The sequence below is a fragment of the Arachis duranensis genome, chromosome 10 (assembly GCF_000817695.3).
Source record: "Arachis duranensis cultivar V14167 chromosome 10, aradu.V14167.gnm2.J7QH, whole genome shotgun sequence".
NCBI lineage: Eukaryota > Viridiplantae > Streptophyta > Magnoliopsida > Fabales > Fabaceae > Arachis > Arachis duranensis.
The window spans coordinates 105,863,390-105,891,283 of NC_029781.3; the positions used below are offsets into that span (position 1 = coordinate 105,863,390).

General features: G+C 30.0%; 4 protein-coding genes across 4 annotated transcripts in view; 1 reads left to right on the forward strand and 3 right to left on the reverse strand.

Annotated features, from left to right (window-relative positions):
* Nucleotides 1-202: 202 nt before the first annotated feature.
* LOC107471720 (peptidyl-prolyl cis-trans isomerase CYP40) lies at nt 203-4,771 on the forward strand. The gene is made up of 9 exons (XM_016091206.3): nt 203-612; nt 1,388-1,888; nt 2,071-2,158; nt 2,263-2,315; nt 2,490-2,594; nt 2,688-2,763; nt 3,829-3,866; nt 3,948-4,024; nt 4,546-4,771. The coding sequence occupies exons 1-8, from the start codon at nt 442-444 to the stop codon at nt 3,999-4,001; spliced, it is 1,086 nt and encodes a 361-aa protein (XP_015946692.1). The 5' UTR covers nt 203-441; the 3' UTR covers nt 4,002-4,024; nt 4,546-4,771.
* A 704-nt stretch (nt 4,772-5,475) lies between these two features.
* Nucleotides 5,476-9,487, reverse strand: LOC107472000 (uncharacterized). The gene is made up of 8 exons (XM_016091572.3): nt 9,271-9,487; nt 8,901-9,194; nt 7,993-8,276; nt 7,657-7,785; nt 6,879-7,001; nt 6,479-6,586; nt 5,876-6,054; nt 5,476-5,790 (listed from the first exon to the last, which is right to left on the reverse strand). The coding sequence occupies exons 1-8, from the start codon at nt 9,401-9,403 to the stop codon at nt 5,667-5,669; spliced, it is 1,374 nt and encodes a 457-aa protein (XP_015947058.1). The 5' UTR covers nt 9,404-9,487; the 3' UTR covers nt 5,476-5,666.
* A 699-nt stretch (nt 9,488-10,186) lies between these two features.
* Nucleotides 10,187-27,894, reverse strand: part of LOC107471788 (isoliquiritigenin 2'-O-methyltransferase) — a 30,585-nt gene continuing 12,877 nt past the window's right edge. The window contains exons 5-8 of the mRNA XM_052254947.1: nt 16,830-17,158; nt 10,782-11,101; nt 10,644-10,708; nt 10,187-10,564 (exon numbers count right to left, since the gene is read on the reverse strand). Of these exons, the coding sequence (XP_052110907.1) occupies nt 10,265-10,564; nt 10,644-10,708; nt 10,782-11,101; nt 16,830-17,158 (1,014 nt within the window). The 3' untranslated portion in view covers nt 10,187-10,264. The remainder of the gene's footprint in view (nt 10,565-10,643; nt 10,709-10,781; nt 11,102-16,829; nt 17,159-27,894) is intronic.
* Nucleotides 19,117-21,327, reverse strand: LOC107471785 (isoliquiritigenin 2'-O-methyltransferase-like). Its single transcript, XM_016091280.3, has 4 exons — nt 20,865-21,327; nt 20,015-20,331; nt 19,551-19,615; nt 19,117-19,452 (listed from the first exon to the last, which is right to left on the reverse strand). The coding sequence occupies exons 1-4, from the start codon at nt 21,290-21,292 to the stop codon at nt 19,150-19,152; spliced, it is 1,113 nt and encodes a 370-aa protein (XP_015946766.1). The 5' UTR covers nt 21,293-21,327; the 3' UTR covers nt 19,117-19,149.

The window sequence follows — 27,894 nt, forward strand, 5'->3', positions numbered from 1 at the left end:
CGTAGCTGAAAATAAAATAAAAAAACATGGAAATGAATAGTTCTAAAGAAATACAAGTTTGGGCTTTTAATATAATTTTTATCTATTTCTTAAAAAATATATATAATTCCCTAAAGCTTTAAGTTAAATGTTTCATTTTTTTATTTAATTTAATAGCGACAGCGATATTTCTTTGGGTTAATTAGGAGGAATTTGGGTTTCGTGGTTATTTCAAATCAAAAGAGCAAGGATTCACTATTTTTCAGTTTTCACACTACTTGCGCTTCTTTGCCATTAAGGTTGGTCGAAGATTCTAGAAGGTCTTTAAAGTTTCTACTGCCATCTCAACTCTTCATCCTCTTCCTTCTACCCTAACACCGAACTTGAACTCGACTTCACTGAATCTCAGACGGAGACGCAGAGGCAGGGGCAGAAAGGGTAAATCAATAAACTGAATTGAAGATGGGAAGGCCAAGGTGCTTTTTGGACATTAGCATTGGAGACGAATTAGAAGGAAGAATAGTGATTGAACTCTTCGATGACGTGGTTCCCAAAACCGCTGAGAATTTTAGGGCTCTCTGCATTGGCAACAAAGGCATTGCTCCTAACACTCATGTGCCCCTTCATTTCAAGGTCTTTACTTTCTTCCCTTCCTTCTATTTTCCCACTAACTATAAAGATAATAACTTTTCCCTTTAATAACATGTAAAGAGGTTCCTTCCAACTATGAAGATTCTGTATCTGTTTTAATTTGTGATGTTTTCTTTGCTTTTGCGGTTACAGAAAGGGTTTAAGTTGAAGGTTCCTCTTTTTTCCAATTGTTTTTGAAAGAGGACGTTAGAAAAGACGATTGTGCCCTTGACTATGTGTTTATACTACTCTTTGTTATCTTATTTTGATTTTGAGAAGGTTTATGAGACTGCTTTGCTGGAAAAAGTGTTCTTTGATGGAAAATAAGATAAACATCAAACACTGTGCTAAGCTATATATTGGAAGGAAAAAAAGAAATCCAGAACATAGTATAAGAGTATCACATTATTCTCTTATTAGTAATGTATGCTTTTTGAATTATAACTTATGCTTTATGATGATTTTACATTGTATGTTAGGATATGATTAGTGAGTTATTATTGTATGCATTTTGCTTTGCTCATAATAATACAAATGGGACGGACTACTTCCTGTTATTACTTCCTTCCTAGTGTAATTTTTTTGTTCTGACATTTTTTGGACATGTGAAGAGTAATTGCATCTGGTTGGCTGTTTAAAACTTTGAGGTAATGGGTTCGGTGAAAGCTAAATAGAGGCTTGTGCCCAAATCACAGGGTACTAATGAAGTTACAATGGTTCCTTCTTGAAAACAATGATATCAATTCGAAACTTCAATTCATATTGGTTATCTTTTCAGGGTTCTCGCTTTCACCGTGTTATTAAGGGCTTTATGATCCAAGGAGGTGATATATCTGCTGGAGATGGTACTGGAGGAGAGTCGATTTATGGACTGAAGTTTGAAGATGAAAATTTTGAGTTGAAGCATGAAAGGAAAGGGATGTTATCCATGGCGAATTGTGGTCCCAATACAAATGGGTCTCAATTTTTTATTACAACTACCCGAACTCCTCATCTAGACGGCAAACATGTTGTATTTGGGAAGGTAGTCAAAGGAATGGGAGTAGTCCGCTCAGTTGAGCATGTGACAACTGGAGATAATGATTGTCCTACACTTGATGTTAAAATCGTGGATTGTGGAGAAATTCCTGAAGGAGAAGATGATGGAATACTTGACTTTTTCAAGGATGGTGATACTTTCCCTGATTGGCCAGCAGACCTTGACGAGAGACCTGATGAGCTTCAGTGGTGGATGAATGCTGTAGACTCTATTAAAACTTTTGGAAATGGGTATTACAAGGTATCGCTTGTTACGATTCATCTCATGTTATTAGTTTTGTTGTATTATTCCATACTGTTAAATAAATGATCAAGTTCTCCTAAGAGTTTGAATGGGAGATTGTTCTTCGGCCTATAATTGTTCCTTCATTATTATTGTTTGCTCAATTTCCTTCCGGGTATTTTTTTTCTTTTTTCTGATAGAAACAAGACTATAAAATGGCTCAAAGAAAGTATCGCAAGGCTTTGCGCTACTTGGATGTTTGTTGGGAGAAAGAAGGGATTGATGGAGGTATGCTAGCTTTTCCTACAAATGAATGAATGGATTGTATAGTGATTATTCTGCAGATGCTCCCCACTTCATCCACTTATGGTAACATCCTTATGATTTTGCAGAGAAAAGCATAGCCTTGAGGAAAACTAAGTCTCAAATTTTTACAAACAGTTCTGTAAGTTTAAGTTACTATTTCTATACTTCAAAATGCATTCATTTTAATGCATTTTCCATCAAGTCCTGTTTCTAATCTGCATAATAGAACTGATTCTCTTCCCCGTTTCTTTTTTTTTCTCTGTTGTGCTTGTGCTTCTCTTTAATGTTGTTTTTCTGCTATACAATTTTGTAGGCCTGTAAATTAAAATTAGGAGATCTTAAAGGAGCATTATTCGATGCTGAGTTTGCACTGCGTGAAGAGGACAACAATGTCAAAGCATTATTCCGGCAAGGACAGGTTGATATCTGAATTGAGGAGGTTTTTTGGCTGTATTTTATTAAATCTATCCAACTTTCCTTTATGATAACTGTGTGGCTTTGAACTTACCAGGCACATATGGCACTCCATGACATAGATGCTGCAGTTGAAAGCTTTAAAAATGCACTGGTCTTAGAGCCAAATGATGGTAAGTTGTGATTTTGTATAAGGCCTTAGTTAGACAAGAACTACTAGGTAGCGTTTGTTTTCGGAGACAGAACACAGATATGGACAACGAATGTTTAAAACGTATTTGGAAGCAGAGACATGGACACAGAACACATTGTCTCCAGAATACTATTTTATATTTTTGTGTCCACTCTTTTACGAAGGACAATGATGGACACGGGATTTGAGAAGGTGGACACGGACTTTTTTATCAAAATTTTTTCTCTTTCTATCCATAGATATTTTTTATTATTCTACTATTATCTCTTCTTATTTTAGCTTCTTCTCTACATCGTAGTTCTTTCTCTGCGTTCTTTTTTTTTTTCAGATTCTCTCTTTTTTTTGGTAGAATTTTTTACTTGACTAGATAATTAATTTATTCCTTTTTATCGTTCATTCTCTTCTCTATGGCATGCTGTATTAACAGAGACTTAATTCACTCTTCTACTTTACGTTACTTTATTTATTCTTAATTTTGTTACTTTAATACCATTTTATCTTATTAGTTCATAAACCAATTCTTCTTGTAATTTTCTGTACTCCTACATACTCTTATTTTTTATTAAATTAATTTGTAGTTGATGTAAAAAATTTGGAATCACATGGCTATTTTAGTCATTTCACAAAATATTTTAGTTTTGTCATGTCTATCCAAACATAATACAGGACATTACATTAGTGTCTTGTCCATCGTATCCAAACACAATACACAAAAAATAACTTTTAGTGTCTCCGTTCTATTGTCTCTGTCTTAGTGTCATGTCCTGTCCTGTTTTCAAAAACAAACGCAGCTCTAGTTGTACTTATATAGGTGGACATTTAATTTTGTCATCTATCTGGTAGGTTCATGATTTATCAGAAGTGTTCAATTATTATTTTCTTTATGTGAAACACCTTTTCAATACAATCTGAACATAAATGAAATTAATTGTCATTTTTATTAAGATTTGAATTTGTTAGGAAATCCAAATGAAAATTTTCCACTGAACTCGAGATAAAATGTCTTCCAAATTTGATTGCTTACTTGATACCTTGTTACTTACAGCTGGGATTAAGAAGGAACTTGCTGCTGCCAGGAAGAAGGTGAGTGTATATCTAAGTTGAGCAATCATGAAGGTGCATTATAAGCGTATTGCGAATTTAACTGGTTATATTATGTTGTAGGTTGCTGATAGGCGTGACCAGGAGAAAAAGGCATATAGTAAGATGTTTCAATAAGCATTTCCCGTAGGCTAAGCAAGGTAACACTCAAATAAACTTTTAGGGATATGAATTACCTTGAACCTGAAAGATAATTTACTGTAAAGATATTCAATTTGCATGTTACCTAAACTTAAAAAGTAATTCATGTGAACCATTGAGAGTTTCCTTTTCTCATTTTCAGTACTTTAGTGTGGAATTGGTATTTGCTTTCATTTTCTATCTTCCATTATTGTTTATATTTTTTGTTCTTATTCAGTGATTTATTTTTTACAAGATTTTGTATTTAAAAAGTGAAAGCATGATATAAAAATAGAAAATAGGTAATTTTTGTTGACTTTAAAAATAGAGAATTGGTTTATGTGAAGGAAAGATTGAAAGATATTCTTATTTTCGTTTTTTATTTTCACTATTTATGTAACAAAATTGAGAACAAAAACAACAAATGCGTGAAGTTTTCAATTTCGAATAAGTTCATTTCAGTTTGCACTAATAAATCATTTGGTTCGAATTAGTTTTCATATATCCTTCCGTGACTGATATTTGTGTTTCTTCCTTTCAGGCTCATCTTCAAGGATGGAAAGCTGCATGGAATGCAAAAGATACTATCTTGATCCCATCGTTATTAGAAGTACCAGAAATTAAACTGAGGACTAACAAGTGGATTATGGATTGTTACTATTCTTAGATGAAATTTTCTGCTAACAATTTTGCCTTGGTGATTCTATTTTTTGAAAAGCTTTCAAGCTTTACGGGTCATCAAAATTCCCAAGTTTGGTTTTTGTACACTTCTCATTTTATGATTTAAGATAATTACCGAGTTACTTAAAGATCATATTAGGAATTTAGTCTCTGGAAAATGCACTTGACATGAGCTTAAAAAAATATATCGTAGATTTTAACCGGTAACAAATATTCATGTTGTAGAGGTTTTGGACATTTATTTCCTTCTATAGAATTATTAAGGGTCTCAAGTTATGTAAAATTTATAAATTTAGGGTTTTAAATACTAAAAAATATGCTCATTTTGTAAGGGTTTTAGCATCCTACTACAGAGGGATTTTAAAAGCTTAAATATAACTTTAGGATTTTAAGCCCAAAAAATTATACTAAAATAATATCGTGAAAGTTTTGAAAATCTATGACTATAAATTTTGTTAGATGAAGTTATTTTTGTAATAAAGTCTAACAAAATATTTTTTCCTTTTTATGCATATCTTTCGTCTTTTTCAATTGGTTTTTATTATGCCAATAAGTTATTGGCTAACTTGGTTAAACTTTGTTTTTAAAATGACTTAATCATGTAACATTGTAACAACGTTGTAAATTTATTTCGGATTCAAATAGTAAAAATTGTATAAATTTGGAGTTTTAAAAACATACTTATCTTGTTGAGTTTTGAAAATCCTACCACTAATTATTTAGGATTTTGGATTTTGAATCTCAAGAATATATGATTTTGTGCAAGTGTTATCCAAACAACATGAAAAGATGAAAAAAGTCGGGAAGCGTATTATCCAAACAAGCCTATTATAGCCTCAACTTTGTACACCGAATCTCGCATGAGTCACATATCCGCACTCATTCTTTCACATAAGCACCCAAAATAATAATAACAAAAAAAGAACAAGTTTCATGTTAGAAATAAAGCAATAATACACACATAGAAAACAAAAATGGCACCTACAAGTTGTAACCATCAACACCCAAATCCCTGAGCGCATCAGTGGCAGCATCCTTACAATTAGCGTGTGTTTGCTTGGCCTTCCTTATGTATTTCTCAACTCCATTATTAAGCAGTACGGTCCTGTCCAAAGGGAACTTTGTTAGTGTTTAATTAAGAAAACTATGACGGAAAGAAAGAATGATTTGCATTGTTTTATAAAACTTGCCTGTTCTCGGGATTTCTTACTACTAGATTTCTGATCATAAGACAAGAGTTTCTTTGCATTTGGGCTGCTGCAGGGAATTTCTGCATGGCCTGAATAGCAAGGTCACCAGCGCCTGCTTCAACAGCACGGGCTGCATTTTCTGGAGCTCTTAACGAAAGCACAGAAATGATGGACATAATCTGCATCGCAAATAAAACCGATAAAATGGAAAGCTTTGAGATGCAAATATGGTACAATCCAAGTATATCAGGAAACTTTTTTGTAACAATCTCTGCAGGACATGCACTGGATTTTATAAATATTGGGAATCATAAGGATCAAATCTACCAGAAGACAGGAATCTGCATAATAAATCTGAATTTCAGCATTTCCTTCCACATTTCATAAGTAACAGTAGAATCAGTTAATTCACATCCTTTGGAGTTTGGATTAATAAAGCTATGGTAGCATAATGATACAATTAAGCATAATAAAGAAGTAAAACCATTTGGAGCAGCATAATTTACATTAACCCAGGAAATTTCACTAAATCTCTACAAAATAGTGTCATTAATAGTTTGAACTATTTTACACAAGCTCTCAACAGAAATTGCAGGTTTGTACCTCTTGCAAAACAGAAGGGTCATCATTAAACCTGGCTGAAAGTTTGATTAGCTTATCCATCCCGCCTTTCCCAACAATTTCACTCTTATTTGTATCACTTCCTGCCAACTGATTAATTAAACAGTTAAGATACAAGGTGAGTCTTTCAACATTAAAAAAGAATGATGTTACATTCAAATTTAGAAAGATGTTTTGCTAAAGTTGACAATATCTTCAAAGTTGGGTGTAGTGTGGAAAATAGCAATCATGCAACATATGCAAGGACATTACGGTTATAACAGACTCAGCTCCAAGTGATATAGCTTCCTTTTAACAAATAAAAATCTAAATACCAAAATAAACTTCAGCTCAAAAGAACCATAGGCAGTAGGAAGACTATTATTTTGCATAGAACCCCCACCTTCGAAAGTAATGAGCAACACACTTTGGCCACAGCTTTGTTGCCTTGCTCACCACTGTCCTCTATACATCTGAGTATTGCATCAATACCACCTATTTCAGAAATAGATTTACATATTTCATCCTGCAACGTAGAATATAAATACTCAACAAAAGCAGCACAATAAAATGCAGAATTATGTCTCAATTTAAAGATGTTAGACAGCCTACTGTCTATGACAACATTGCAACTCCAAATAGTGAAAAACTATATAAATATAATGAATCAAAATTAAAACCATTGATTGATCCATGATTATGATGCATTAATTTCTATTTCTATATTGTCAAATATGTCCATTTATCCAACAAATCATCTTTTGTATTGCAATATAAATCTGATATTTCTGGTTAGCTTATTATCATACAACAGAACCAATCTTATAGGTGCGAAGGGAAATCTTCCCAAAAGCTCAAGTGAAATCTCCTTTATAACAATTCACAAAAAAGAAATGCCAAAAAAAAAAACAAATAAAATAAAATTGCAGCAACTCAACCCTTGGAATCATACATTCATATTCATATGCATAGACAGCATACATAAAAAGATTATGGGCTTTCAATGGGAATGTTGAGACTATCAAGGATAATGATGACAATTTTGTAGGACCAGTCACCCACAAATATCACCTAAAATCACCCAACTGAATTACTATGATCTAATAGTGATTTTTCCATTAGTTTTTCAAACCTCCTCAATATTTCATAGCTAATATAGGATTAGATTTTAATTCACTTACATTTACAGCAATGGCCTTCAAAGTGATGCATGCTGAAACTAGGTCAGGGGAGCGGAGTCCTGCACGCAGAGAATCCACAAGAGCTTCTGCAATACCAATCTTTGCAAATTTCCTTGCATAACCATAGACCTGAAAATGGAATATAATAGATACTTTTAAATCATGATATAGCATAATGCAAAACCTGAAGTTAGGATAAATGGAGAATACCTATTCACTAATCATTAATCACTAATCACCAAATTATTTTTCTAAGTACGTATATATTTCTTCTTGTATCTATGCCTGACACTATTTCTTCAACCCTGAACATATACATATTCAGGGGAAACTTACTTGTGAAGCTACAACTCGACTATCATCGGGTGTTAACAATACACGAATAGCATCATATAAATTTTGAATGCCAGCATTCTTATGTATGGACATTATCTCCACGATTAGCTCATCAACTTTCAACTCCATGAATGATTCCTTTAGAATCTCATCACCAGTTGCTGCTGAAGCCACAACGCCAAATCCACTATTTAAGACATCTATATTTTGCTTGTTATCATTTAGGAAACCAATTATCATGCTTGGTCCATTGCTGATCTTAAATGTTCCTGTACTTTGAACATCTGCAGTAACAAGGGCATACAATTTATGGTAGAAAGAAGCATTATATAAGCAATATATATTGAATTTGAGGATCAGCAAATTAAAAAATCAAATACAATACTAAGGCCAGAACTTTCCAAGACTTAAATTGAAATTTCAGATAATATTATGACATGATACTTTTGTTAAAACAAGAGACAATATTGCTTTGACAAATGGAAATGAAAATTGTAACAACTTCAATTAAGAAAATTTTGCATTTTTGGGAATGGAAAATGAAAAATTATTAAAGAGGAAGCATTAGTCAACAACCATTTGAACAACTCATCAGCCTCATTCAATCATCCTGCTTGAATAACGAAATCATCGTGATACATAACCAATTCTTATTCTTAGTATATATAACATCTGAACCATTTTAAGTGTAACTACTGAGTTCCTCAAAACAATAAATCACACTATAAATCACTGTCTCACACAAACAGAATCATTCTGTTTTATCTAACTTTTGGATCGGCTACTAAAGATTTACATCAAAGCAGAGCATGAACAGATTTCCTCAGACAATGAATTAAAATTTCAACTTCTTTGGAAATAGAAAACAAGAAACTGAAGAAGCATCAAGAACATCAGGTGATCCTCACCATGAAGCAAAGCTGTCAAAGCATTGAAAGCCGAAAGAAGCGCCGCTTGAGAAGTAGCAGCGGGAATCTTAGAAGAAAGAGAGCAAAGCAACTCCACCGCACCATTCTTAGTGGCAATAGCAGCATTGGCTTTGTCTTGAGAGCACAAAGCTCTAAGCTCATCAAACGACACCGCGATGTCAGTCCAAACGACGTCGTCTACTGGATCGCGAAGCTGAGAAGGCAGCTGCTGCTTGAGCTTATCGAGGCACCGGATGACGGGACTGGTCTCTCCCGGAAGGCAAGTCACAATACCTACAAAAAGAAAAAAGTAAGAAGGCAAAACGACAGCGGGAAATGAGAAACGACACGAGAAGAGAGAGAGAGAGACCGGAGAGGTTGACGCCTTGGAGAGAGAGGGTGTGGATGGCGTCTTGGAGGGCCTCCGAAGGCTCCATTCCGAGGTCGTCAATGTTCTCTCTCACCAGCTCGTCGAACGCTTCTTGCGAGATCGAACGAGCCATCGCTATTCTCTCTCTTCTCTCTCACTCACTCACTCACTCACTTCACCTTCCGCTTCAAATCTTTTTGAATTCTTAGCCTTTTTTTTTTCTTAAACTCTTGGTCATTCATATAAAAGAAATCTTCAAAAAAAAAAACTATTTAAGTATAAAATCATCAAATTAAAAGATTAAAATATCTTAATTTTTTATACAAACTCGTATAAAATTGCGTTAAAATATAATGATTTTTAGAAACTCTTCTAGAATATGCATTCTTATATTTTATAAATTTTGTCTGACAAAATCGACCTTTAAGAGGCTAAAATATTTCTTTAGATTCATTTTGTCAAAAAAAAGTTAATCTTTACTAGTTCCACTTCTACTTATATATATATTTTTCAATATTTCATTTCATTTCCTAAGTAACCCAAGCCACACTTTTACCTGAGGTTTTGCATAATTTCTCAAATTGTTTCTCAGGTTCTTTCCTTTCCATCATGAACTAGAAACATGACAAAATGGAGATCCACAGCACAAGTATCCTTAGATGTTGATTTCGGAATTTCTGGCAATAAAGAATTCAAAACTATGACCAGTGGATGATATATAATAAAAGACACTTAACGTTATGAATTAAGAGAAAAAAGCGAAAGAATCCAATTGCATAGTTTTAGTGCAAGGGAAAATGAATGAAATAGCAAGAGCCAAGAGGGAACTCAGTAATGGTTACTTGTTAGTTAGTTAGTTAGTTAGTTAATTAGGCAATGCAACTTGCAACATAACTGATAAGCTATATATATGTTAGTTTGGATTCATTATTTTCACCTTCTCAAATTACACCAAATTTTACAAGGATAACAAGTTACAGAAGGGAATTCATTTTTATTTGTAAAACTCCATCACTGCATTAATGGCAGTTGAATCATTGCAAGCAACCTTAAATCTGGAAAATCCCGACCTCTTGCATAATTTCTCATATTGTTTCTCGGTTCTTTCCTTTCCACCATGAACTAGAAACATACCGTAATCCATGTCCACAGCATAAAGATCCTTCGATGTTGACTTGGGAATTTCTGGCACTAAAATTTCCAAAACTATAACCTTCCCATCTGCTGGCAAAGCTTCGTAGCACTTTCTCAAAAACTTGACACACTCTTCATCTCCCCAGTCATGACATACATGCTGATCAAATAATGACTTAATAAGTTGTTAGATTGATAAACAAATTTGAATGATTCTTTTGCATTGCAGCTATACAAACCTTGAGCAAAATGGCGTCTCCTTTTGGAACACTTTCAAACATGTCTCCCCCGATATGCTCTATCCCTTCATGTGTAAAATAAAATAATTACATGAGATCAAATAAATTAGTGAATATAATAATGTGGACATTAATTACCTGGATGAGGGGGTGCGTTTTTCACAACATGAGGCAAATCAAAATTAATTCCTTTAATTGATGGATATTGGAAGAGAATTTGTTTGAGGACTTGTCCATATCCACCTCCTACATCAACTAAGGTTGATATTCCATCAAAGCCTCCTTTATATGCATCAAGGATTGATTTCACTCCTAAAGGCCCTGCTTGAGACATTGCTTCTCCGAAAAGGTTACTTAACTCTCTGTCTGTTTCCATATATTCAAATGCCATCTTTCCATACATTCTTTGGAAATGGTTGTGATTGTTAGCATCCAATATTGCATCTTTTGTATCTTTCCTATTTTGAAGAAAATAAAAATTATTTAATTATCCTCCTAATTACTGTGATGCTTTTGTTTTATACAGATTTCATCTTTAATGTATATTTTGAATTCCAACACGTATTTTATATTATTGACTAATTTTGATGGCTAATTTTAGTGTACACGACATTTATTGAGGAGATCACATATTTTAATTTGTTCAGTTATAATAAGAATTGTGATACATATGAGTTTGTTTCGGCACTATTCTCGAAAAAAAATTAAAATAATTTTTTTAAATCATCAAATAAGATAAAAGTACTTTTTTTTATTTATTATGTAAAAGATATCTTTTTTTAATAAAAAAGTGCTTGTTTGATACTCATTATTTTAGTAAAAAAATATTTTTTCAATAATTTTTTTTTAACTATGTTTGACAAATTTTTAATAGTAAAAATAAAAATACAAAAAAATAAAAAAAAAAATTTGACAAGCAGTAATTTATATCTTTTTTAAAAAAAAATTTCCTTAAAAAAAGATGTTTTTTATGTAATAAATAAATAAAAAGTACTTTTATATTGTTATACTTAAACATAATTGATAAATTAAAATATCTTTTTGCATGACATATCCAAACATAAAATTACTTTTACATTTTCATAAGATCTTTAAAAAAAACTAAAAAAAAAATTCTTAAAAGTTCACCCAAATAAACCCAAAGATCTTTTAAAAAAATATAAATTGTAACTTCTCAAAAATAATATATTTTTATTTTTTAAGTACTTTTACTTTTATTATTAAAAATTTGTCAAAGATACTAAAAAAATATAAAAAAATTATTGATTTAATGGCACCCAAACAAGCACGTAGTCTCGTCAATAGCAATATTTTTAGTAGAAAAAAAATGAGAAGCTAACTAGTATTAACTGTAAGACAAATGCAATAAAAAATGGTAATGATCTAATAAAAATGCTTAATATTGAATAAATAATTAATAATAGAATTTGAGAAACAGTTACCAAACATGACGATATCCTCGATAGATTAAAGTTGAGAGTGCAGCCAAGGAGTTTTCCGATTGATCATGACTACGTCTAAAGTATTGTCCAACAGGGGAAACTGCATAAACCCTCTCAGTGTCACCCTCTTCATTAATGGTGCGAATGGAGCAAGAGAGAAGAGAATGAGCCACCAAAGATGGCAGCATGCGTTCAAGTCTACTACCCATCTCACTGTGTTGCTTTGGAAGCTTAGATGCAATCTCAGAAGCTGACATGCCTAACGAGCTCTCTGCCTTTGATATGATCTCAAACAAGTTCATATCAACAGCAGCCTCCAAGACTGAAGAAAACACTTGAGCAAGTGCTACTGAAGAAGCTTTAGTCAAAGCATCATGGTCAACCTCCTTCTGGGAATTATTATTGCTGGAACTCATATTGCTATATAATATATATACTGATTTATACTTTTATAGCCTCTCTTTCTATGATCTTGCTTAATTCACAAACGCTTACTTTATATATAAGCATATTACCAAACTAGCCTACAAGCTAGAAATATTTAAACAAACTTTTCTACATATTTTTTCCTCACTTGTTATCAGTTATATTAGTAATTAAAAAATTTGTTTATAAAAATAAAATTTTAATTTTTTGTGAATTTATTTTTTTGTTAAACTAAAAGGTTTAAAAAAAATTAAATAATAATATTAACTAAAGATTGTATATTTACTAAATCCTTAAAATACAAATTAATGTTAAAAAGTCAACTTAACTTGTGTGTATTTATGATGATAATAGTGATAAGGACGACTTAAATTTTATAAGAATTTAGTTAACATGTGTCTTAAAAATATATGATAAAATTATTGTTAGTGAAAGTTTGTAAATATTTTTTTTAATAAATACAAAATAAATATATTAAAAATTTAATTTTTTTGTATTTTTAATAAAAAAAATTTTAATTTATTATCTTAACATATACTTTTAAAACATCAATTAACTAAATCCTATATTAAATAATGATTATACATAAATTTATATATATGGTTTAATTTATTTTATATTTAACATAAATTTTATATTAAGGGTAAAGTACTAAATTAGTCCTTTACGTTTGGGCGTGATCCTGTTTTGGTCCTTAAGATTTAAAGTGTTCTATTTAAATCTAAAAAAGTTTCATTTACTTTCAATTTAATCCCACCGTGAGGTCAAAGACAAATAATTAACGAAATGTCCTACATGACAGCCGTATAAGAACAAAGTCGATAATTTGGAGAATAAGTACAAGCTCTAAAGGGACAAAATCAACCGTAGATGTATCAATACATGTATTTAACATTTTTTTTAGTTTTATAGAAAATATTTCATTTTAATTATAAGAAAAATAATAAATAAATGTATTGATGCATTCACGGTTGATTTTGTGCCTCTAGAGCTTGTACTTATTGTCCAAATTATCGACCTTATTCTTATACTACTGTTATGTAGGATATTTCGTTAATTATTTATCTTTGACCTCCAGTGGGACTAAATTGAAGTTAAATGAAATTTTTTTGGATTCAAATATAACACTTTAAACCTTAAGGATCAAAACACAATTACGTCCAAATATAGGAGATCAATTTAGTACTTTACCCTTATATTAATAACTGATTTTAGTAATTAATTTTAATATATACCTAATTTATTTATTTTTTATACATAAATTAATATACAAATTTTGAGGCATGTCTCACGTTATATTTTAAAATACATACCGTTGAAAGTTGAAGCACTCATTTATCCTTTTTAGGTACAAATGCAATGCGTATATTCGTGGTTTGCCCATATTATTTTTAGAGTAATATGCACACTGAAATTAGTTATTAAAGTTAATTATCAGTATAAAATATATATTAGAATATAAATACATATTGAAAATAAATTAAACTTCACATATATTTATACATAAATTTATTAATAATTGATTTTAGTGATTAATTTTATCAGTGTACAAATAATATTTTTATTATTTATGTGCGTTGATTATTGAGCACTTTGAAAAATATAATTGAGGATAATTTAGTGCAAAACTAATATTAAAATCAGTTATTAGTATAGAATACATATTAAAATAAAATATATATTAAAAATAAATTAAATTATACATATATTTATATATAAATATATAATAACTGATTTTAGTAATTAATTTTAATACACAAATAATATTTTTGAATTGAGAAATTGCTTATGAATAATCATGTCATCAAAGATTAATTAAATTGGACGGCATCCTAATAAATATGTATATATAAAGAGGGTGAATAATATAAATTAAATGAGCTTTCTTGCTTATACATCATTGCAGGTCACGAGATAGTGAGATACACATTGTAGCCTTTTCTTAATTTCGGATGCTAACAACAGAAAACTCATCTATCAATCTTCATCATTAATCATGTGTGGTGGGTAAACTCTATGTTACAAAAAAATAAAGATTGAATTCCATGCAATTTAGTAGCCACAGAGTTTGTTTCAATGTTTTGGAGAAGAATTTATTAAAAAAAAATTGAAGAGGAATGAAAAGCAAGAAATTAAGAAGCAAATTAATGCAAGTGGATAAGGATTTTAATGTGGGACAACCTGAATAGTAAAACTAGACATATATATGAAACTTTAATTTGACGCCATCATCATTATTCATTCACACTACTAATTATACATATATATTTTTCAGAATTAATACATATATTTAAAATATAAATTTTTAAAAATTTATTTGTCATTTTATTCTAATTTTTATTTGTAAAACTCCATCACTGCAACGATAACTGAGGAATCATTGCAAGCAACCTGAAACCGTGAAAATCCTGAGGCCTTGCATAATTTCTCAAATTGTTTTTCAGTTCTTTCCTTTCCACCATGAAATAGAAAGATAAGAAAATCCAGATCCACAGCTTGAGTATCCTTAGACGATGTTGATTTCGGAATTTCTGGCAATAAAGTATCCAAAACTATGACCTTCCCATGTGCTGGCAAAGCTTCATAGCAGTTTCTTAAAACCTTGACACATTCTTCATCTCCAAAATTATGACATACATGCTGAAATAATATTGATGTCAACTTATTAGATTTTATTAATATAAAATATATTATTGATGACTTAGATAATAAATAAATTTGAATTATTATAAAATGCTAACCTTGAGTAAAATGGCATCACCTTTTGGAACATTTTTAAACATGTCTCCTCCAATATGCTCTATCCCTGATCAATGATCATGCAAAATAGTGCATGCTATCTAAATCAATAATATTTTTTCATTTTGTATTTGGCATACATGAGATGAAATTAGTGATAAAGAATTGGTAAGAACTTAGCTGCAGTCAATTTCACCTAAAGTTGATAGTTAAGAACGGTTAAATTATTTAACTGATTTGATTAAATTTTAATGTAACAACTCTTAGTTGTTAACTTCACATGAAATCAACTACACATAAATTTCCATCTAAAGAATTACCTGGATGAGGGGGTGCATTTGTCACAACACGAGGCAAATCAAAATTAATTGCTTTTTGAATTGATGGATAGTGGAAGAGAATTTGTTTGAGGACTTGTCCGTATCCACCTCCAACATCAACTAACGTTGATACTCCCTCAAAGCCTTTATATGCATCAAGGGTTGATTTCATTCCTAAAGAGCCAGCTTGTGACATTGCTTGCTCGTAAAGATTACCTAACTCTTTATCTGTCTCCATATATTCAAATGGCAACTTTCCATACACTTTTTCGAAATGATTGTCATTGTTAGCATCCAATATTGCATCCTTTGTATCTGTCCTGTTTTTTTTTTTTTTTTTAAAATAAGAATCATTAAAATATAGTAATATACATATTTTCTTTCTTTTCAATTTTTATAACTTTTCTTCATATGATACTCCTAGTCTATATATATTGTGTTATTTGGTTTCTGACAAGTAAATTGAAATTAAAATGTGGTCAATAATGTAAAGGACAAGACATAAATAAAGAATCGATCTCACTAAGAATCAATTAAGGTAGTTAATTAGTTAAAAAATAAGTCCATTATAAAAAAAACAACTCTCTATTCTATTATTTTTTAAAGTTTTAAAATTAAAAATAAATTATTTTTCAACTAGTTGGTTTTAAGTTGGCTACACCTTAGATAGTCTTTTAGGGGTTATAAAATTTATTATTTTTAGTTATTATTTTGTCATTAATTCAATTTTTTTTAGTCTAGTAATCCAACAAGATATTTTATCCTATATTTATAAACATGTATTATTAACTGAAGGTCAAAGCCAATAAATTTTGATGACCCTTTAATATTGCTTATTAAGTAAGAAAAAGTATAGGGTACTAATATACTATCTACTAACTTATTGTCAACAATAATTAATTATTATATTTTAAACACATGTATAAGAAGACACATTCAGAAAATACATATATAAAGACATTTTCATTAGACACAACCATAAAAAAAATATTTTTATTAGACACATCCACAAAAACACTTACATTAAACATAATCATAAACAAGAGTTATAGCAGAAGTTGGCAGAAATACTGTTGGTAACATAGCAGAATTGATTAAGTAATAGCAACTATATTATATTATATGTATACCAAAATTAAATACTAAAATCAATTATCAGTATAAAATATAAACCAAACATATAAATTAAACCAAACATATAATTATAAAACTCATTTTAGTGTATGGATAACATTTTATGTAGTAATATGTAAGATTACCAAAGATGACGGTATCCTCGATAGACTAAAGTTGACATTGCAGACAGGGAGCCTCGTTGTTCATGAGTAGTATAGTATTGTCCAACAGGAGAAACTGCATAAACTCTTTCAGTGTCACCGTCTTCATTAATGGTGCGAATAGAGCAAGAGAGAAGAGAATGAGCCACCAATGATGGCAGCATGCGTTCAAGTCTGCTACCCATCTCACTGTGTTGCTTTGGAAGCTTAGATGCAATCTCAGAAGCAGACATGCCTAATGAACTCTCTGCCTTTGATATGATATCAAACAAGTTCATATCAATAGCAGCGTTCAAGATTGCAGGAAATACCTGAGCAAATGCGAAGGAAGCAGCTTTGGTGAAAGCATCATGGTACTCCTCCTTGGTGGTTATTGAACTCATCATATTCATATATGCTACCTACTTTAATTATTATTACTCTTTAATTAACTAACTCTAATTTATTGTATGTATTAGTCAGTAGTCACTCATCACTCTCTCTCTATATATATATACAAGCTAAGAGATTTTTTATTCCATAAAATTTGACTACATGCTCTTTCAATTAAATATTTGTTTGTGATGAATGACAATTTTAAAATAATGAATGAATGTTTCAAATTAGAGGAGGGAGTAATAATAATCTACCTAAATCATTTATCATATATATATAAATATACCGTTTGAAAGTTGAAACATTCACTTAGCTTGTTGGTACTGTTATTCTATGAATTATGGAGCACTTTATCAAAGATTAAATTGAACGGCATCCTAATAATTCATTAAAAAGTTGAATATAAACGTAACTGAGCTTTCATTGTAGCCTTTCGTCAATTGCGGAGGAGGATAACATTCAACAGCAGAAAAGTCATCTTTCTAGATTATTCTAGACTGAGCTCATGCATGGACTTTGTTTGGTTTCTGTTTTTCTTGTTTATTTTTATTTTTCAGAACCTGTGAACGAGAAAGAAAAAAATATATATATAAAATATGATTTTATTATTTTTATTATTGTCTCTTTTCTTTTATAAAACAACAAAACTTTTAATAAAAATAAATATAAAAATTGAAAATAAAAATAAAACACACACCGAATATATGTTAAATTATTTTTGAAGGTTTCATTTTTTGAAGAATATTCCAAAAGGATATACTATAAAATTTTCTTAAATATTGTAAGTATTTTTAATTTTCGTAATTATGAAAAATATTTGAATCCATTTTACTATGTGGTGAAATGGAGTGTGTGAAAATTATGGAACATCTATCTTTGATCAACACAAAGTTAAATTGGGAACTTGAGATTATCTTATCTATATATACATAAAGTTGATAGTGGGTAATAAACAATATTTCTCCCAACAACAAGTGCTAAACAATCTTTTTTTTCAGCTTTTTTAGTAGATAATCATTTTTGTAAACAATATGAATAATGAGTTTTAAAATTGTCTAATAAAATAAAAAATACTCCATTCCTAAATTACTCCTTAAATCCTAATATTAAGATAACCATCCGCACACCTAATAAATTAAACATACATTCAGCCATTGTTAATTGTACATAAGTAAACCGAATAAAAAAATAACCATCCAATTAAAAATCAACATAACCATCTACATACCGATCGAATTAAATATTTTTTATTCTATTGTTCACACTGTTTAATTTTTTTATTGTCTATATATATATATATATAGTCTTGGTCTGGCTGTAACAAAAAAAATAATAAATACATAAACAAATAAAATGGTAAGTAGAGGCTTGCAGTATTATTGTTTGTATATATGAGGCTTGCAGTATTATTGTTTGTATGTATATGAGTTTGTTTCAATGTTTTGCAGAATTTATTTAAAAACAAAAAATTGAAGAGGAAGGAAAAGCAACAAATTAAGAAACAAATTAGTGCAAGTCGATAAGGATTTTAATGTGGGACGGACAACCTGAATAATAAGCTTTTCTTTATGCATAATTTTCTTTTATATAAATATAATAATATTAAAAAAACACAAAAAATAGCTAAAATTTATCGTATTTAGTATTTATTGTTGTTTTCAACTAATATTTTTTGTTATTAAATACTTTCGTTATGTTTTAGATAAATTAACTTTTGAAAAAAAAATATTAATAGAGTCTTTTATAATAATAAATATTGACACATTATTTTTAGATTAGTCCCAATAATAATGACAAAAGGATTTAATTTCAATATGACGTGTCAATATCTATTATTACAGAAGACTTTATTAATAATTTTTTTTCAAAAATTAATATGTTCAAAGCGTAAATCTTCGTGAACTTATTTATCATTTTACTCTCATTTTTATTTGTAAAACTCCATGACTGCAACGACATTTGAGGAATCATTGCAAGCAACCTGAAATCGGGAAAATCCTGAGGTCTTGCATAGTTTCTCAAATTGTTTTTCAGTTCTTTCCTTTCCACCGTTAACTAGAAACATAAGAAAATCGAGATCCACAGCCTGAGTATCCTTAAATGATGTTGATTTCGGAATTTCTGGCAATAAAGCATCCAAAACTATGACCTTCCCATGTGGTGGCAAAGCTTCATAGCAATTTCTTAAAAACTTGACACATTCTTCATCTCCCCAATTATGACATACATGCTGAAATAATAATGATGGCAACTTGTTAGATTTTATTAATATAAAATATATTGATGACTTAGATAATAAATAAATTTGAATAATTATAAAATGTTAACCTTGAGTAAAATGGCATCAGCTTTTGGAACAGTTTTAAACATGTCTCCTCCGATATGCTCTATCCCTGATCAATGATCATGCAAAATACTTATATTTTTAGTATGTCCATTTTGGTGCAAATTCAGATGCAGTCAATTTCACGTGAAATTGATACGTTAGATGATTAAACTGATTTAACTAAATTTTCATCTAATAACTCTCAGCTATCAACTTTATGTGAAGTCGACTGCACCTGAGTTTTCACCATGTACTTTGTATCTTTCATTGGTGAAAATTCAGGTGCAGTCAATTTCACAGTGAAGTTGATACTGAGAGCTGTTAAATGAAAATTTAATCAAATTAGTCGAATCATCTAATAGCTCTCAGGTATCAAATTTACATGAAGTCAACTGCACCTGCACTTGAATTTCCACCTCTTTCAATACATGAAATCAAATAAATTAAAATAGTAATAACTAATTACCTGGATGAGGGGGTGCGTTTTTAACAACATGAGGCAGATCAAAATTAATTGCTTTAATTGATGGATATTGAAAGAGAATCTGTTTCAAGGTTTGTCCATATCCACCTCCTACATCAACTAACGTTGATACTCCCTCAAAGCCTTTATATGCATTAAGAACTTGTTTCAATCCTAAAGAGCCAGCTTGTGACATTGCTTGTCCGAAAAGGTTACCTAACTCTGTGTCTGTCTCCATATATTCAAACGCCATCTTTCCGTACACTTTTTGGAAATGATTGTGATTGTTAGCATCCAATATTGCATCCTTTGTATCTTTCCTGTTTTTTCAAAAATAACAATCATTAATTTTTCTGTTTCTACTTCTCAATTTTTATAACTTTCTGCATGTCCTCCTCATGTTCGTTTGTTTTTAGAGACGTGAGATTGAAATAGAGACACAAAATCATATTTAATAAATGACATATGAGATATGAATAAAAATATTATGTTTAGAGGTATTCATTCTGACAAAAATGATATAGATATATTAATAAGAGATAAAATTTATTTTTTATTTTTTTAATTATTTTTATTAACTTTTTATAATTATATTTTTTAATATTATATTTTTCTTCTCAAATTTTTTAAATAAAAATAAATTAAATTTTCATAATTTATTCTCGTTTATTATTAAAAAAAATACAAACACAATTTTATGTTTCTATCATTTGTATCTTATTTTCAGTGTCTTGTCTCATTCTGTTCTTAAAAACAAACTTATCCTTGTGTTATTTGTTTTTTGAGATAAAAGGAATACTTATTAATAATGAATAAAGTTAGTAAGTTAAGGTAATTAAGTAAGGGTAATTACCAAATATGACGGCAACCTTGGTAGGTTATAGTTGACATTACAATCCAGGAGCCTCCTTGTTCATCATGATGAGTACTAGTATAGTATTTTCCAACAGGAGAAACTGCATAAACTCTTTCAGTGTCACCGTCTTCATTAATGGTGCGAATGGAGCAAGTCAGAAGAGAACGAGCCACCAATGATGGCAGCATGCGTTCAAGTCTGCTACCCATTTCGCTGTGTTGCTTTGGAATCTTAGATGCAATCTCAGAAGCTGACATGCCTAACGAACTCTCTGCCTTTGATATGATATCAAACAAGTTCATATCAATAGCAGCGTTCAAGATTGCAGGAAACACTTGAGCAAATGCGAATGAAGCAGCTTTGGTGAAAGCATCATCGTACTCCTCCTTGGAATTATTATTATTATTATTGGTGGTGGAACTCATAATTGATATATGCTACTTTAAGGATTAGTCTTTAACTAACTCTAATTTAGTGTATGTAATCACTCATCACTCTCTCTATATATATAAGTAGAATAGTCAGTGGCAAATATACAAAGCTAAGAGATATTTTTTTTTTTTTGCATAAGATTTGACTAATTATTATTATAAATTGATATATTAATGACACTAAATAAACAATAATGTTTCTTAAGAGTGTTTATAATGCGGTTTGAATTAATTTTAAAAGTTAAATTAATCTGATGATCTAAATAAACAATGTTTCCAAGAGTGTTTGTAATATACTTAGCTTGTTCTTTATTAGTTTATTGACTTTTAAAATTTTATAAAAAAGTCCTTTAATCCATTAATATCAAATAAAATCATTATCTAGCTTTTTCATTTAAAAAAAAAACCTAATATATAGTCCTTCAATATAGCATGCATGGTAGCTCAAGTTTAACGTTTTAAAGAGTTTGAAGTAACAAATTTTTTTTGGTTTAATTACTCTGTTGGTCTCTATAGTTTTGTAAAATTTTCAATTAGTTCCCTATATTTTTTTTTCTTTTAATTGGGTCCCTGCACCAATTTTTTTCAATTAAGTCCCTCTTAGTAGTAATTGACTTAATTGTATAGGGACCCAATTAAAAAAAATGGTGTAGGGATTCAAATAAAAAGAAAAAAAAAGTATAAGGACTCAATTAAAAAAAATTAGTACCAGAACTCAATTAAAAAAAATATAAAAATTTAATTAAAAATTTTATGAAATTATAGAAATCAACAGAATAATTAAACCTTTTTTTTGAAATATGTGTAAACTAAATTTGTATAGCCAACTAAATTAAATAAATGATATTATGTGCATACAAAAAATATTTACTAATTAATTATAATATATATATATATATATATGGTAGAGATATATAATTGTCTTTATACAAATTTATTAATTAAAAATCGTTAAATAATTTAACATATTTAATTAAATTATTATTTAGCGATTATTAACTAACTGTAGTGAGTTTTCATCTATATATAAACCTTAACTTTTGGATTTGCAATAGTATTAATAAAACAAAAAATAGTCATCCTATTAACATTAAAGTGAAAAGAAGAAAAAATATAAAATATTTAAGAATTTCTATCCTCGACGCATCGTCTTTATGTAATTGATTTGCCTCTCTTCGCATTTGTCACCACCGTCTTCCTCTCGTGTCTTTATATTTTTTGCTAGGTCTATTATCACAATGCTTTCTTTTTTTTTGAAAAAAAAATTCTGGTTTCATATTTTTTTTTCTTTTGAGATAATTATATGAAACAATCGATTGAAGTAAGGTAATATTTTTATCCAAATCTTTTAACTAAATAATTGTTTGTGATAAATGACATTTTAAAAATGAATAATTATTTAAAATTAGAGGAGGAAGTAGTAATAATGTACCTAAATCATATTATATATAAATAAATTATACTAGATATATATACTAAAATAAGTTATAAATATAAAATATATATTAAAATATAAATATATATTAAAAATAAATTAAATAATATATATTTATTTTTTATATAAATACATATATCCCTTAGTTGAAGGTTGAAACATTCACTTAGCTTTTTCTTTTTTTTTTAATTAAGAATGAGGTTCGAATTCTGAAATTTATAGGTGAGAATGAAAAAATTATACTATTGAGAAGTGTTAGGAGTCGGGGTCAATAAATTTTGTAATTTGTAGCCATCAATTAATTATTATTAATATTTTTAATAGTATGAGATTTTATCTAATAATATAAAATTATTTACTTCTCTTTTACAAATTAAGTACTGACCATATTTAATAAAAATACTAATTTTTTAAACTTTTTTATATTATTTAAGCTATAATTCGTTAGTAAACATTCACGGTTAATTATGTAACTGTTGGGTGAAATTGACATGCATGTATATGTTGATTAATTATATATTGAACACTTTGTCAAAGATTAATTAAATTATTGGACGGCGTCCTAATAACTAATTAAAGGGTCCCACTAGGGAGATAATGGAATATCTCTATAATATCTACAATGAGCTGTTTATTTGACCCAATATGAATTAAAAATGAAAATCAACCCACATTTAACCTAATTTTAAATAATCCATTAAATTTTATTTTAACCATAACCATCCAAATCCTAATCAAATTTACCCCAATCCTATTGTTCTTCTCCAACAGCAACCCTTTTCACCAAATCCTCACTGCCCCTGACCATTCCACCGCCGCATCTCCATCGGCCCAGATCTGTCCCATGCGACTCATCTTCCAACAGCGTCGACCAGACCCCCGAGACTCGCCGTCCATCAGTGCCGTACCGGACCTTCGTGGCTCACCCTCCATCAGCGCTTAACAGAAACACCATGGGTCACCCCTCAGCAGCGCCGCACCAGACCACTGCGGCGTATCCTTCTTCAGCGGCGACCAGACCACCGTTTCACCCTCTAGAGCGCCCCTATTCAGTAGCCGGCAGAACTCAGTGTGGTTGCCCTCTGTTTCCGTTGTGGGTGTCACTGTTACGGCCCCAAAACACCGAACGTTGTCCATGAACAACTGGAGGTTAGTGAGTTGATTTTTTTATGCGATTATAACTGTTTATGATGCTACTAGTTTTACATGCAATGAATCGTATTGAGGTGTTTGGTTGTTCATAGTGAAAAAATCAATTGTTTCAACTTCACTATAATGGGACGTGTATAATATGTTGAAATGAATTGTATAAGTTGTTGTTGTTTATGGTTGCATTGGTTTTTATTCTAGTGTGCAAAATTTTGCATAATTTCAATTTAATTAGTACAGCAGTTTTGGCTCACCGTTCGGTCTTTTGAATGCAACGTCATTTAAATTAGTTTATCATAGTCGATCTGTATTTGACATAAAATGGATGGTTACTTTCTTACTTATCCAGATGATTGATTTTCGTTATACTGAATGCTATTTGTCTTTGCTATCTTGTTGGTATATTTGAATCAGGTACTGCATGAATTTTGTGTATGTTGAACACTTCAGTACAGATTTACTTGAGCAACATGGTGCTGTTTTTTGTTTTTAAATTCCTTAGATCGGTCACTGAAACCTTTTAAAGTTTTGCTTAAATCAGCTTATGTCTATATGGTCCTCAAATTTTTTATTCAGATTCTCAAGAAGTGCCATATTACTGAAATTCTAAGGCAGGATCCAAGACTTCTTGATGCACTAACTTAGACATTTTTTTAAAGAAAATAAAAGGAATACATTACACCATTTAGGAGTATAACTATGATAAGCCTTAAAAGTATCTTTGTGTTTATTATGTTTAATTCTATCTATTTGACATTTGGTTAAATTTGTGCAACGTTACAATGGTTGAGAATAGAGAAAATTGGAGCGTTGGACAAATGCAACTTGTTTGTCTTGCTAGGCTGCTATTGAAGAATAGAAGGATTTTGGTTCTAGATGAAGCAACAACATCCATTGACACTGCAACACAATTTAATTCAAAAGACTATTAGAAATGAAACTAGTGAATGATTTTGGTTAATGACGAATTAAATACACATTTCTTACTTATTGCAGTGTCTCTTGTATTCATGAATGTTCTTAAAATGGGAATGTTCCTGTTGAGAGAAAACATATACCACAATTATTCTAAATCTATGAATGAGAAATTTAACGTACATATTAGAAATTGTGGTGAATTCATAATATACTAGATGTTCATTTTATTAGATATACAATTGCTTATTTTTATTTTTAAGTAGATATTTAGTTGATTAAATTGAATTTTAAGTGAATACAATTATAATATTCTGGATGTTCAATTCAGTAGTTATGCAGATTGTTATTTTTATTCTTAAGAGGATGCTTATTTGATTGGATTATATTTAAGTAAATACAATTAAAATACGCCAGATGTTAAACTCGTTAGGGTTCAATACAAGAATTTTTTTTCCCAATACAAAATGCTTGTTGAGATAATTCACCCGTTGGAGTATTAACGTTTTGTTCATGAGTCTTGATGAAGACTAACATGTGATTGCTCATTCATTTTCTGAACTTGTCTGAATGTATTGATAGAATATCTTTCAATCATGAATACTTACTAGGCGACAAAAATAACCATCTATTTTATCTATGAAAGTAAACATCCGAATCCTTATTAAAGTGAGCAGCCAGTGAGGAATTTTTTTTCGTTTATGGGACCAATGAATAAATACAAAAAACAGAAGTAACAAATATATTGTGATAAAAAATACTTTTCATTTACAATAGGTAATGAAACTAATAAACACTTTTCACTTTTGCAATACAACATTTTAATTAATTCATGGATATAAATATTGCGAGCTATTGTTCATCTTGAATTTCCAAAAACTTGTGCTTCTGATTATGAGCCGAAGAATTAGTGCTGTACATTCTCTTTGGGTTTAAATGTTCCAAATCTTCCTTAAATACCCAACTGTATCCACAATTGTTCACTTCTACTACTTCTTCTGAATAACGAGTCAATACAACTAATTTAATACCATCAAGATCATATGCTCCTTCTTCTAAAACACAAAAAATATTAATAAAAACTTCCCTGGATAAAAACATTAACAACTTATGAGCTAATTATTGGATAAAACTTTCCTATAATGAAGATGGCCTTTTCATCAAAACAAGCAAACGAGCAATAGTATAACCCAAATATACATCCACTTTTCATATGAATGAACCATTCACATACATAGTAAAATAAACATTATCTTTAGGTAATAAGAGATAACTAACGAATTGACCAGAATACCTCCTGCGCACTATGTTTAAATGATTTAACTCAAATCCAACTTCAATTCAAGAAAAAATAAATTAAATCTAATCCAAACCACGTAACAAAAGAAACCTGCAGAACACGTGCATGTACAATTTAGCAAATCAAGCAAAAGACTAATGATATAACCCAAATAAACATCCAATTTTCTTATGAAAGCACCATCCGCATACATCGTAAATGAACATCCACTTTAACTGATAATAAACAACTAACAAATTGATCAAAATACCACTTGGACACCATGATTAAATGGCTTAACCAAAATCCAACTTCAATTCAAGCAAAATTAAACTAAATCTAATCTAAACCACATAACAAAAGAAACATGCACAGCATGTGCATGCAGAATATAGCAAATTAAGCAAAAGACAATTATATCAAGTCAACAGCAATTAAACTATAACGGATGCATACTACTGAAGCTAAGCCAATTATGTCAAGTCAGCAACAATTAAACTAAGTTTATGCTAACTATTTAATCAAAGTCCACATACAAGGTAAATTGAACATCATCCTTGTTGCTTCTGTAACAACTAGCTCATTGACCAAAATATCGCCCATGCACCTGGTTTAAATGACACAAATTAATCCCAGTTTCGATTCGAGCATGACTCAACTGAATCAAACCACAGCACGTAACAAAATAAGCATGCGGAGTATTTGAACGCCAAAGCCAGTAATTCAGTTCCAATCAACAAATGCCATGCAGAGCGGTCCCTTTTCAAACATCCATTTATTAAAGGAACCAACCATCCTTATACACAATGAACTAAATATCCGTGTTCTTCCAAGCAAGTAATGTAATATTGCATTCGCCATATAAAGTATTGTAAAAGAAGAACAAAGATTCATTGGTTCAACAAATAAAAATATCATCACAAATTCACAATCGGCATGCGTGCATACTCCCTGAGTTCTAGATTCACAAGCAATATCACTTCAACAAATATTGAACTGGGTTGTACTTTTCCTTTTATTTTTAAAAACACTCCCAATTTTTCACAATCCAATTTGAATGTACAAAAGCATATCAATCAAGTAATGCATCAAAATTTTGAAACTTGCATAACTCACCACAAGCACTTTGGATTTCTTTATTCCATCCTTTTTTTGAGATTCTAATATTCCATTGATCTTATGGTTCACCTTTTTCTGAATCAAATAACATGGATTCACGGCTGGGCTTCTTTATGGCTATAATTTAACAAAGAGGAAAAAGATAAATGTACTTAAACTTTATTTTAACCAAAGAGAAAAAAGAAAAAAGATAAAAAAAAAGGGACACATTTTCCTTTACCCTACAATTAATATTTATAAAAGTAATAAAAAGAAAGTTGATTTCGTGATAATAAGGTAGCAACCCAAAATCCAATTGGAGATATAAACAATCATGAAAGCTTTTAAGAGAAAAATAGAGAAAAAAATCAGAGAAACTCGCCTAAACGTAACTTCCTTGGGATCGAGGCATGTTGAACACCATTCATAAACTGCCAAACAAATCATTTCACCAAAGCCATGGCCATTAGTTTAAGAACTAAATAAATTCAAAAGGGTATCATAATTCATAATAATAACAACATATAGTAACTTACATTTGTAGGAAGAGAGAGAAGCATTATCTGGATTTTAAAAGTCTTAGATATATGAATAGAGAAAAAAAAGAACAATGAAACAGACACAGAAAAAGAGAATTTTTCAAACATGGGTTTTGTTTCTTTGTGAAGAAGAAATTAAGAAAAGGATGATTTTTTGGAAGCAAAATTGTAATATACTCAA

Excerpts from the sequence above, each read along its gene's own strand:
- LOC107471785 (XM_016091280.3), bottom strand. The coding sequence starts at position 21,292 with ATGAGTTCCACCACCAATAATAATAATAATAATTCCAAGGAGGAGTAC. Across the intron at positions 20,332-20,864 it reads CAAGGTTGCCGTCATATTTG|GAAAGATACAAAGGATGCAA; the intron begins GTAATTACCCTT and ends TTGAAAAAACAG. Across the intron at positions 19,453-19,550 it reads CTGATGCCATTTTACTCAAG|CATGTATGTCATAATTGGGG; the intron begins GTTAACATTTTA and ends TTATTATTTCAG.
- LOC107471720 (XM_016091206.3), top strand. The coding sequence starts at position 442 with ATGGGAAGGCCAAGGTGCTTTTTGGACATTAGCATTGGAGACGAATTA. Across the intron at positions 2,595-2,687 it reads CATTATTCCGGCAAGGACAG|GCACATATGGCACTCCATGA; the intron begins GTTGATATCTGA and ends TGAACTTACCAG. Across the intron at positions 3,867-3,947 it reads TTGCTGCTGCCAGGAAGAAG|GTTGCTGATAGGCGTGACCA; the intron begins GTGAGTGTATAT and ends ATTATGTTGTAG.
- LOC107472000 (XM_016091572.3), bottom strand. The coding sequence starts at position 9,403 with ATGGCTCGTTCGATCTCGCAAGAAGCGTTCGACGAGCTGGTGAGAGAG. Across the intron at positions 9,195-9,270 it reads CCAAGGCGTCAACCTCTCCG|GTATTGTGACTTGCCTTCCG; the intron begins GTCTCTCTCTCT and ends TTCTTTTTGTAG. Across the intron at positions 7,002-7,656 it reads TGAAGGCCATTGCTGTAAAT|GATGAAATATGTAAATCTAT; the intron begins GTAAGTGAATTA and ends TCTACGTTGCAG.